We start from the raw sequence: 12,874 nt of genomic DNA on the forward strand, positions 1-12,874 counted from the left end.
GAAGATGGTCTGCAAAACATTCTGTGCAACCTTTTGACCATAAAAAGAAAATTACATTTTATGTAGACCACAAGGAAGTGTTTTAAATGTAGGATTTTTTTCTAGTATGACCCCTTTAAGCAAACAAAAAAATCAGAAAGCTCAAATGTAACTCAACAACATGAAGCAAGCCAAGCTTCCTGAGTGTTGTTGAGAAATACAAACATGTTGACATGTCAAAGTGAGAATATGTCCTGCAGTTTTAAACACGTAAAAATACGTAATGATTAGCTTACTGGCTAGATTTACCAGTTAGTCTGTTAAATAAGGACATATTTTCCATTTCAGGGATTTTCAAACAGTGGTACGTGTACTACTAATGGTATGCGGGCTCCATCGAGTGGTACGCCAAAGAATCACTGGATTAAAGTACTGTGGAGGTTTTTTTCTAAATTTAAACTGTATGTAATGTTGCAGTGGCCAAAAATATGAAATATACTCGTAAAATATAGCCTGTGCTTTGTTTAATGAATACTTGGGCTTTTTGCTGTACTGAATTTTAATGTTGGTCATTATGGTGGTAGTTGGAGAGCCAAGTTTTTTCTGAGGTGGTACTCGGTAGAACAAAAGTTTGAGAACGACTGGTCTAGTTCTTTCAAGGTTTAGGCAGGGAAGTAGTTGTGTCAAATAGTGCTTGTGTGTGTACCTCTTTCCATCAGGCTAAAGGTGTCCCCGTCCTCCAGCAGGCAGCTGTCTATTGAAATGTTGTCCAGTGACTGCAGGGACGGACTCTTCTTCATGTTTTTGTAGGACACCGAGAAACTGGACTGGGATCGGTCCCGCATTAGACGTCCACTAGAACGCACAGGCACACGCTTTTATACGACACACACCTTTACGTCCAAAACAACAGTGCTCATGCGTGACTAGTTAACAAGTGGACAACAAACACACACACACACTAATAAATGTAACACAAAGAGACAGCGTTTAACGCACACATGCAAATACAGGCATGTTATGTTATGTGTGAGCACAAGGACAAAACGGACAAACACATACACACACTGCTTATTAGCACAGCTAGTCACAGATCCACGAGGGCCTTACATGTTGGACATTGAATAAAGGGAGGTGGATCTGCCGGTAGATGAGGAGCTGAGAAGATCAGAAACGACAGACAAACTTCCTTTCCTTGGTTGGGAGAGAACACACACAAACACATATACGCGCGCGCGCGCACACACACACACACACACACAAACACGCGCACACAAAAGCTGCAAGGGTTAAAGCCACGCTCAAAGAGGCCAAAAAAGGAAGTTAGCACGGATTGTTGATGAAATGGGAAATGGCACCGAAGAATTATGAGAGCATGGTGAGATGGTCGTCCATATTGACAGACACATCGCTCATGTTCTCAGTAGAAAATGAAGCACAGGCAGATTTAGTTGTGGATCGAAGAGGACATTGTCGTCAGCTCGGTGTCCGACAAAATTAACGAGCCAATGCGGGGGAAGATAAATACCTGGATGTCGACTGTGGCATCTTGGCAGCGGCTTTGTCCTCACAAAGAGGGTCGCTTGTGCCTGCCTTGTCGTCAAAAAACATTTCTCCACCTTCATCTGAACTGCACCTCCCAGAAGTCCTCTCCTCCAGCGAGGACTTGTGATCGGTATCCGTGCGCGCAGCCGACATGGGAACTAGTGGCTCCTGTCCTGTCTGCATTCTGCTATCGTCGGTGCCATCGGCACACAACAGCTGGTCCACAGTGGAGGAGGCTTTGGCTGCTCCCTCGTGCCCACCATGGGTGGCGGCGTTGTTGATGTCGCTCCCCGGCTCCGAGGTGCCTCTGCTCTCCGCAGGGGACAGCTCGGACCCCAAAGGAGATTGTGAGCCTTCTGGCTGGACGACGGGCTTTAAGAGAAGAGAGACCTCTGCGCTTTTGAGCAGGAGGCCCAGACAAGCAGTGAAGGGCTGGTGGTCTGCGGGATGCGGCGTCGGAGCCTTGCGGTCTCTTTTGGAGCCCATCTCCTCCAGGTCCTGCTGCAGGGTTTTCTGCAGGGCTTTGATGCTGCGCTGGAGACGCATCAGGAACACGTACTGCCGATGGCTCACCTGGTCACACACACACACATACACACACACACACACACACACACACACACACACACACACACACACACACACACACATTCACATTGCAGTAAAGCGTTCCGCAGCGATTGCCATGTCCAGCATGAACATACCTGAGCACTTAAATGCTTCTGAACGTACACCAGCACTTGCACATCTGCATTTTTGCTAGGCGAGGACGAGGAAGGCAAGCTGTCCACTGACTGTGGCTTATGGAGTCCGTTGCTGGCCGCCGGGCTGTGAGATGGCGTGGGTGCGCTGTCCGTGCTGTAGTACTCCTTCAAGAGGCGCTTCCGCTGCAGGCGGCCAGTAGTCTCCACAGAAGTACTTCGAGACATGTTTGATTTCAGCTTCTCCTGATGCTGGAGGAGCTTTGCGGGCTGACACGCCCACACGGTAAGAGGGAAGGAGTCCACAAAAGGCTGCGGTCGTCCCTTCCCACTGTGAGTACCCTCGTAGTCCACCCAAAATTGTGCAAAGTGCAATGCCCAAAAGTCAGCAGCGGCTGGCATCTTGAGGGCGTCCGCCTCCATGGTGGGCACCACCAGGCCCCGGTAGATGTCATGCAGCCTGGTATCCTGCTCGTGGGCGTGGTAGTGGAAAATGGGGTGAAGGAGCGGCAGGGACGAGGATGATCGAGGGAACGAGACGAACGAGGACGAGAAGAAGGGCTCCTCCTGGAAGGCCTGCAAGAGGGCCTCCAAGTGGGTGCGGGTGCAGTTGGCTGGGTGCCGCGTGTTGGTGGCTACCATCTCTGACGTCTGCACAGAGATGGAGCGAGGCAGGTTGGGCGGGCAGGAGGGGTCTCGATCGGCAGGGATCACCAGCTGAAGAAAAAGAGACGAGACGTAGAAATTCCAAATATAATTGAGATTGTCTCCGGAATTTCCAATTACATTCCATTAATTTTAATGGACGCTCCAAAGAGGAAGAATAATTTAAATACCAATTGATCAGGTGCTTAAGAGTTTAGTGATTATTGATTAGACATACTAGCGCTGTGTCAAACAAAAGGTATAGCAACCCTGGTGAGATCCCAAACTTATAGTAGACGTGGTGTTTTTTCCACTCATTTGCTCACTCATCCGTTTCACCATTGCAGGTTCAAGAAATTACATTGATTGCTTTTTTTCCCCCGATTATAATATTTTTATGATCGGGAGCGGTCAAAATAGCAATCATGATTCAAATATGATTAATTGTCCAGCTCTATTTCAAATTGTGGAATAGTACATTTTATTTTCCAGAATGCTCTATGGGCGGCATGGCGTAGTGGGTAGAGCGGCCGTGCCAGAAACCTGAGGGTTGCAGGTTCGCGTCCCACCTATTGACATCCAAACCGCTGCCGTTGTGTCCTTGGGCAGGAGACTTCACCCTTTGCCCCCGGTGCCGCTCACACTGGTGAATGAATGATGAATGAATGATAGGTGGTGGTCGGAGGGGCCGTAGGCGCAAACTGGCAGCCACGCTTCCGTCAGTCTACCCCAGGGCAGCTGTGGCTACAGATGTAGCTTACCACCACCAGGTGTGAATGAATGATGGGTTCCCACCTCTCTGTGAGCGCTTTGAGTATTTAACAATAGAAAAGCGCGATATAAATCTAATCCTTTATTATTATTATTATTATTATTTTATCGAATGGAAAGGAAAATGTTGAATATTTTCATATTTATTTTTAGTATTAAAGCCAAATAAACATTGTAAATTTGACAAAATATTCCTGTTACTTGACAAAAAGGAGTTGATCTGAATTGCAATTCATTTAATTCTACATTACTCATATCTACATATAAATATCCATCCATCCATCTTCTACCGCTTGTCCCTTTCGAGGTGGCAAGGGGTCGTTGGCGCTATCTCAGCTACATACGGGTGGTAGGCGGGGTACACCCTGGACAAGTGTATACACTGATAATGACGTAGGAACACTAACTGCTTTGGCACTTTTTGGTACAGACTTAATATAAAATACAAATAAATAGAAGGCATGATGAAGGGATGCTAAAGAACTGTCTTGGCACTTTTGGTACTTGCCGTATTTTCCGGACAACAGAGCGCACTGGTACGTATACAAGAAAATATAAGAAAAAAATATTCTTACATATATCAGCCACACTCTACACATGTAATTAAATTAGTTATATACACAGAAATATTTTGTACATGTTTATTTACATCCTATAACTGTTTCCAAATGGTGCCTGTAACATGGCAGTAAAACGCCACAAATCAGAAGTTACCCACTAGCTGCAGAAGCTAGCTCTCCAGTCAGCTAAACAGACTCAATAAGTCTACGATGACGTTTTGGTGAATTTACCAAACTATAACGACAAATAAAGAATGTCTTTGTGAGTTATTAAAACTAACACAAACAGTCAAACGGTTTATCGTATTAGCTAATTTTAACAACGCTGGCTTCTTTACATTACCATAGCACTTACAAATATGCATGAAAACACTCTTTTTAGACACTACACATGGGACAGTTAAGTATTTATTTTAGTTATGTTGTAAACTTACAAATGTTGCTTGGAGTGATGAATGAAGAATCAATACATGTAGAACGTTAGAGATGACTAGAAGATGGAATGGCAATTGTACGTTTGGTTAAAGCTATACAAAGAATGGCACTGCAGCACCTGAAGTGAGCAAACTCGTCCCAAAGATGGCACCATATCACAAACAAATACACACATTTTCAGTGTCTTTGCTTGATTTTTTTTTAACTATTTGCATTATGGCCGTCAGCGAAGAAAAATCCAAAGCAGCACCATTTTACAAATTGCAGGATTCAATGTGTAGAAAAACGTAGCGCCTATAGTCCGGAATTTATGGTATTTTGGAACTATTGGTTAGAATGGTAGCTGTTAGCATGCTAGCTATTAGCATAATTAGCATTTGACTTAAAAAAAAAACAGCCCAAAAGGCAGCAAGTCAGTGCGTTCATAAATTTCCGCTGGAATGTTTTAGTTCCACTTTCAATACAACATCCTGTGCAGTGGAGCCAGTTCAATTTAAATGTAAATATGTCAAATGCATTGGAATTCCACATTTGGAAGAAACCCCCTTAAGCTCTCATGTTCACGCCGGCACCGCTTACCTTCAGCATTAGGCCGTCCACTTTGATGTCAACGTGTTCGTCGGGCTTCTGCGAGTCGTTGAGCTTGTAGATATCCATGAACTGCTCCAGACTCTGCCTGAGGTCCAGGGCGAAAAGGTTGAGCCACACCAGACTGCGAGGATCCAGGACCAGCTGCAGGGCGTTCAGTTGGGCGTAAAGGTTGGGACAAGGGACTGAAGAAAAAGCAGGAAGAGGCGGTGTAAAAAAAAAAAAAAAAAAACATTCAGGTTGTATAAACGACAAAAGGTCTTACTCGGATAGTCTTTTCCATCGGGGTAATAGTACTCTGTAAACTCCACATGGATGGCCGGCATCTCAGATGGAAGGTACAAAGACTTCTTATTGCAGGAGATCATGGTCTTGGGACTGGATCGACGCTGGTCTGCTGTGGAGACCTGAAAACCATCACAACCCAAAACGTTAACTGGACAAATGGAGACAAAAACACTACTTGGTCGAACAGTTGACCTGGTAAATGCTGAAATCGGCCATCCTCAGGACAACGGAGCTGGACATGAGCTGGGCCTTGGAGTTCTCAGGGGGAGCACTGAAAGTTGTGCTGGAGGAGGTGTTGATCTTCCCTGAAACAAAAGAAGATTGGTCGAAGAGATACGAAGAGAGTGGCCACCAAGAGATCTCAAAGGGGGCGACTGCCCAGAGCCGTCATTTAGGAGATTGTTTGGCCGTACTCTCTCTGATTGGTCAAGAGAATGATCAATTTAATATTGCAAAACCTTAGACAGGTTATGTTGTCTTCTTTGGGCCCTTTCCTCCTCTGAAACCGAGTTGTTCATACTCTTTGTATAGACGGCTCTGAGACCGCTGAGCCTCACACAAGGTGTGTATCACCGCACACACACCACACCGTGGTACCTGGCTCTAGGCACCAGCAGCACTGGGCTGGAGACTGTGGGCTCCACTCTACCAGGCCTCCTTCTGCCTCCCTAAGCCCTACTCCAATAGGCCAATAAATATCGTCCCTAAGGGACACTGGGGACAGAAAAACCCACAGTGTGTGTGTGAGGACTTTAATCCCTCACAACCATGGCGTTGAGTGTGTAATTACCAGGTGAGCTGTGCACCGGAGCCACTCCCTGCTGATTCCGCACCACAGTCTTCAGCATCTCCACATTGGACTTAAACTCATCCAGGAGGTTCCGCACCCAACCATCTCTGGTTTTAGTGGCCTCGCTGTAGTGCATCCAGTGGGCGCAGCTGTCACCTGGTTGGACAGACACAGAGTGAAGAGAGTCAAGACGGTGGAGAGAAACACCATCTCTGAAGGATTCACACACCTGCTTTGTGGAATGGGTAGTAGTCCAGAGTGATGGAGCTGAATGAGAGCTGCATGGCTCCACCAGTGATCCTTTTATTGATCACTGCAATGAAACCCAAAAAAAGGCAAATTCATAAGAAAGTGGAGTGGAATACATAGCTCCCTTTGACCACATGGTCATTTATCAATAAGTAGGGCTGCCCTGATCCGATATCAGCAAAAATAGCAAGTATGAAATACATGGCTTGCGTGTAAAATCTCCAATGGAAGCAGTCCTCTCACGAGTATCCTTGTGCAAGGACGGACAGTCAGTTAACATATAAATGTCCTCCGATTAACACGCAAGGTTGGTCTTTTTTTCTATTGTAGTCAAGTCATGAAGAGAAGGTAAACATGGTAGGCTATAGGCTACAAGGGGCCAGCAACTACAAAACAGCTAAGCACCCAATAGAACCCAAACTAGGAATGTTCTTAATTGAACAATATTGCAGTCTAAAAGTGCACATTTAACAACATACTAAGTATCAAATAATTATTGTTGCATACTACTAATACATAAAAGTATCCGAGGTAGAAGCATATTAGAGAGTATCCAGTAACAAGCGGGTCCACATTTTTCAACTTACTGCATTATGAGCTTAAATTGTATTAATTGTTTTGAATTGTTTTCTACATTTAAAACCATTTCTTGTGGTCTGCATAACATGTAATAGTGGTGCTTTGGTCATAATTTTGCATAGATTAGGTTTTACAGACCATGTTCGAGCCGATTTCTGACAGTCTCATCAGAAAACACTGTTTTGACTTATTTACATGCCGAAGCCCTCCTCCAAGTCAAGCCACTTTCAACTGCGTTACCACCTCGTAAGCCATGTTGTAGTTTTTAACACTTCCATATGGAGTCCACTGACAGATGTAAGTTAGAACTGTATGCTACTATTTTTTATAATTTTTTTTTTTGAATAGCAAACGCGGAGAATGCATGCATGTGCATGTATGAGCCAATTTGTCTCAAAACAAGAGGATAAAGAGAAAAAAAGGAACTTATTGACTATAACTGACTTAAAATGGCGGACTTGCGCAAAGCTCTTTGGCAAAACCTCTACCATAAATGGAGATATCCACAGCAAAATAGCTCACTAAAACCTCAAGTTCCAAACTCCTTGTTTAAAAAGAGGCGAAAGCTTTTTAATAATATCCCCGCCTCGTCTCCAAGGTTTGGATTCAAGTTTTTGGGACTTATTAGGATCCCAAATGCACAAAACCAGGTAATCCCGCAGTTGCAGTGCAGATTTTAAATACAGCACAGCGTAGAATGTACTAAAAACATAAAAACATAAAAACACTAAAATGAAAAACAATTCTCCATCATCCATCCATCATCTTCCGCTTATCCGAGGTCGGGTCGCGGGGGCAACAGCCTAAGCAGGGAAACCCAGACTTCCCTCTCCCCAGCCACTTCGTCTAGCTCTTCCCGGGGGATCCCGAGGCGTTCCCAGGCCAGCCGGGAGACATAGTCTTCCCAACGTGTCCTGGGTCTTCCCCGTGGCCTCCTACCGGTTGGACGTGCCCTAAACACCTCCCTAGGGAGGCGTTCGGGTGGCATCCTGACCAGATGCCCGAACCACCTCATCTGGCTCCTCTCGATGTGGAGGAGCAGCGGCTTTACTTTGAGTTCCTCCCGGATGGCAGAGCTTCTCACCCTATCTCTAAGGGAGAGCCCCGCCACACGGCGGAGGAAACTCATTTCGGCCGCTTGTACCCGTGATCTTATCCTTTCGGTCATGACCCAAAGCTCATGACCATAGGTGAGGATGGGAACGTAGATCGACCGGTAAATTGAGAGCTTTGCCTTCCGGCTCAGCTCCTTCTTCACCACAACGGATCGGTACAACGTCCGCATTACTGAAGACGCCGCACCGATCCGCCTGTCGATCTCACGATCCACTCTTCCCTCACTCGTGAACAAGACTCCTAGGTACTTGAACTCCTCCACTTGGGGCAGGGTCTCCTCCCCAACCCGGAGATGGCACTCCACCCTTTTCCGGGCGAGAACCATGGACTCGGATTTGGAGGTGCTGATTCTCATTCCGGTCGCTTCACACTCGGCTGCGAACCGATCCAGCGAGAGCTGAAGATCCCGGTCAGATGAAGCAATCAGGACCACATCATCTGCAAAAAGCAGAGACCTAATCCTGCGGTTACCAAACCGGAACCCCTCAACGCCTTGACTGCGCCTAGAAATTCTGTCCATAAAAGTTATGAACAGAATCGGTGACAAACGACAGCCTTGGCGGAGTCCAACCCTCACTGGAAATGTGTTCGACTTACTGCCGGCAATGCGAACCAAGCTCTGGCACTGATCGTACAGGGAACGGACCGCCACAATAAGACAGTCCGATACCCCATACTCTCTGAGCACTCCCCACAGGACTTCCCGAGGGACACGGTCGAATGCCTTCTCCAAGTCCACAAAGCACATGTAGACTGGTTGGGCAAACTCCCATGCACCCTCAAGAACCCTGCCGAGAGTATAGAGCTGGTCCACAGTTCCACGACCAGGACGAAAACCACACTGTTCCTCCTGAATCCGAGGTTCGACTATCCGACGTAGCCTCCTCTCCAGTACACCTGAATAAACCTTACCGGGAAGGCTGAAAAACAATTCTAAAAAAGAAAAAACACTAGTAACACCAATGCAAGTACACATGTTGTATACTAAAGATACACTACAGAAGATGATAGTACCACAGTATTAACACTCATATTGCACATAGTTTACTTGGAATTGGGGGTTAAATCACCAAAAATGACTCCCGGGCGCAGCCACCGCTGTTGCCCACTGCTCCCCTCACCTCCCATGGGGTGATCAAGGGTGATGGGTCAAATGCACAGACTAATTTCGCCACACCTAGTGTGTGTGTGACAATCATTAGTACTTTAACTTATTGCACATTAAAAACATGTCAACATATGCACAAAATAGACACTATTGTTGTAGCCACTAGGTGTCACCAGATAAACAATGACCACTCCACTTCAACTTAACTGAAGAGGACATAGGTCCATTTCAGAGATAATAGGTTAGTTTTTCACAAATACTATTGTTCTCTGTTTGACTAATTTCAATTTGGCTTCACGGTGGCAGAGGGGTTAGTGCGTCTGCCTCACAATACGAAGGTCCTGAGTAGTCTGGGCTTCAATCCCGGGCTCGGGATCTTTCTGTGTGGAGTTTGCATGTTCTCCCCGTGAATGCGTGGGTTCCCTCCGGATATTCCGGCTTCCTCCCACTTCCAAAGACATGCACCTGGGGATAGGTTGATTGGCAACACTAAATTGGCCCTAGTGTGTGAATGTGAGTGTGAATGTTGTCTGTCTATCTGTGTTGGCCCTGCGATGAGGTGGAAACTTGTCCAGGGTATACACCACTTTCCGCCCGATTGTAGCTGAGATAAGCACCAGCGCCCTCCGCAACCCCAAAGGGAATAAGCGGTAGAAAATGGATGGATGGATATTTCACACTGCAAACAAAATAATAAAAGTCTGATTTATTCATGCTGATTTTGTATCACAACATTATCTGTACCATAACAGAATTAAAAAAAAAAGTTGTATCGGTACATTCCTATTTAGGAGTATATTACAGGCCTTTATCTTGGGAGTAAATTAATGAGTTTACTTGTATTCCTTCCTACAACGTGATGTGGGCCAAAAAAAAAAAACAAGCAACAGGTGACAAATAAACCCTGGGCCGAAATTTGGACACCTATGCTTTTTTAGTTTCCATCGGTTTGAGCGCATAAAATTACGTCAATTTTGTGAGCAACCACTCTCTCGTGCACTATTTAGCTTGTTAACTTCCTTTGTCCCGAACAAACAATGGTGATGAAAGAGGGAGTGTTTGCAGCTAGAACGAACTATTTTTTTTACTGCAAATTTTGGCCTGAAATCAGAGGAGAAGGCGTTTACAGAGAATCACTTTCTGAACAAGTAACGACGGATCACAGTCTTTACAATCAAAGTTAGATTTTGTTGGTGGTTCATGCTCAGGGGTTTACAGGAGGAGGAATAAGCCAATGTCATGTATGCTGGTGCTTTGACACAAGAGTATTATCCAAATGTTAGAAATCTGACCATACAAAATACATACAGACCAGTTTTCAAGAATCAAAATGTGTACACGTTGGCAGGTCTGACATTGTACACCACAGCAGCAACAGAACCAAAGGTGTAAGTAACAGTGCTAAGCGAAGTTGTAACAACGCTAAGGAGCAGCCAGCAATAATAGCGCTGATGAGATTTGTTGTGAACAAAGTCAGCGAGTTGACCACCAACAACTAAGTGGCAACACTTCAAAGCGCCTGCAAACAAATAAGGTATAAGCGTAGGGCGTGGCCACCTTTGTCCGCGGCGTGGATGTCGTCGCAGATGTGCAGGTCCAGGTGCATGATCTGCAGGTGGTGTGACGTTTCGCACACGTCGTTGTCGCTGAACAGCTTGGCCATGGTGGCGCTCTGGTCGGCGGCCGTGGACGTTTGCTGCGTGCGGACCTGCTGGGATGAAGGTGGGGCAGACGACACCTGGCACGCACAAGACAAAAAGGTTCAAGTAGAGAGTTGATGTAAAACATACTGTGCTTTTATTAGGAGTGTCCCGCGCCGATATTGATATTGGATAATGCTCTGATATCAGCAAAAAAAAAAATATCGGCTAATATTGGCTTGCATCTACAATCTTCAATACAAACAGTCCTGGAGTACATTTACTTGTGCAAAGCTGGACAGTCAGTTAACATCTAAGTGTCCTCCAATAAGCAGAAAACATTGGTCTTTTCTTCTATTTTAGTGAAGTCGTTTACAAAAGGTAAACATGGTAGGCTAGCAGCTACACAACAGCTAAGCACACATGCTACACATTAGTAAAAAGTGTCATTCATTGAACAATATTGCAGCCTAAAACATCACATTTGACTATATAAAGTATCAAGTAAATGGAAAATGGGTTATACTTATAACACTTTTCTACCTTCAAGGTAGGGCCGGGCAATATGGACTTTTTTTAATATCTCGATATTTTTAGGCCATATCGCAATACACAATATATATCTCAATATTTTGCCTTAGCCTTGAATTACCACTTGATGCATATAATCACAGCAGTATGATAATTCTGTGTGTCTACATTAAAACATTCTTGTTCATACTGCATTAATATATACTCATTTGAAACTTTCATGCAGAGAAGGAAATTACAACTTAATCAACTAACCAAAACTGTATCCATCCATCCATCCATCATCTTCCGCTTATCCGAGGTCGGGTCGCGGGGGCAACAGCCTAAGCAGGGAAACCCAGACTTCCCTCTCCCCAGCCACTTCGTCTAGCTCTTCCCGGGGGATCCCGAGGAGTTCCCAGGCCAGCCGGGAGACATAGTCTTCCCAACGTGTCCTGGGTCTTCCCCGTGGCCTCCTACCGGTTGGACGTGCCCTAAACACCTCCCTAGGGAGGCGTTCGGGTGGCATCCTGACCAGATGCCCGAACCACCTCATCTGGCTCCTCTCGATGTGGAGGAGCAGCGGCTTTACTTTGAGTCCCTCCCGGATGGCAGAGCTTCTCACCCTATCTCTAAGGGAGAGCCCCGCCACACGGCGGAGGAAACTCATTTCGGCCGTGTGTACCCGTGATCTTATCCTTTCGGTCATGACCCAAAGCTCATGACCATAGGTGAGGATGGGAACGTAGATCGACCGGTAAATTGAGAGTTTTGCCTTCCGGCTCAGCTCCTTCTTCACCACAACGGATCGGTACAACGTCCGCATTACTGAAGACGCCGCACCGATCCGCCTGTCAATCTCACGATCCACTCTTCCCTCACTCGTGAACAAGACTCCTAGGTACTTGAACTCCTCCACTTGGGGCAGGGTCTCCTCCCCAACTGTATTTATTAAACAGTTATTAGCAAGTGACTTTTCAAATGATGCAACATATTAGCAGTAATGCTACTTTTGGTAGCAACGCTTGTGCCCCACACTTGACAAATTAAAGTTGTCTATTCGACATCTTCCCGCTTGAAGCCAAACCACCGCCAGACGATGGACCCCCTGCTGTTTTCGTGGGAAATGATTCTTCCTTTTTTCTCTCCTATTACCACATGCACGGCTTCGCTAGCATCACAGCTAACGTTACCCAGTCTGCTACCTCTCTGCTCCGTGAGGGCGTATATGTATGTGACGTGTGTAAGAAGGTGCGCTTACTGCCTGTGAGGAGACCCAAGAAGGAGTGAGAAGAGCCTGTAGTAATGCCCGCAGCTAAAAACAACTGAGTGAGAACGTATACTCGAATATCACGATATAGTCATTTTCT

The 12,874-nt window shown here is 45.8% G+C and overlaps 1 protein-coding gene across 5 annotated transcripts in view; it reads right to left on the bottom strand.

The window, feature by feature from the left end:
* bltp3b (bridge-like lipid transfer protein family member 3B) overlaps positions 1-12,874 on the bottom strand; it is a 47,405-nt gene that overhangs the window by 16,815 nt on the left and 17,716 nt on the right. For 2 of the 5 annotated variants that reach the window (XM_061912141.1, XM_061912143.1), the window contains exons 8-17: positions 10,912-11,092; positions 6,532-6,615; positions 6,303-6,458; positions 5,705-5,817; positions 5,490-5,631; positions 5,216-5,409; positions 2,229-2,942; positions 1,508-2,097; positions 1,090-1,173; positions 686-834 (exon numbers count right to left, since the gene is read on the bottom strand). In XM_061912141.1, coding sequence (XP_061768125.1) covers positions 686-834; positions 1,090-1,173; positions 1,508-2,097; positions 2,229-2,942; positions 5,216-5,409; positions 5,490-5,631; positions 5,705-5,817; positions 6,303-6,458; positions 6,532-6,615; positions 10,912-11,092 — 2,407 coding nt within the window. The remainder of the gene's footprint in view (positions 1-685; positions 835-1,089; positions 1,174-1,507; positions 2,098-2,228; positions 2,943-5,215; positions 5,410-5,489; positions 5,632-5,704; positions 5,818-6,302; positions 6,459-6,531; positions 6,616-10,911; positions 11,093-12,874) is intronic. The other 3 variants (XM_061912142.1, XM_061912146.1, XM_061912144.1) reach the window with 3 other exon arrangements.

Source organism: Nerophis ophidion, linkage group LG10 (genome assembly GCF_033978795.1).
Source record: "Nerophis ophidion isolate RoL-2023_Sa linkage group LG10, RoL_Noph_v1.0, whole genome shotgun sequence".
Classification (NCBI taxonomy): domain Eukaryota; kingdom Metazoa; phylum Chordata; class Actinopteri; order Syngnathiformes; family Syngnathidae; genus Nerophis; species Nerophis ophidion.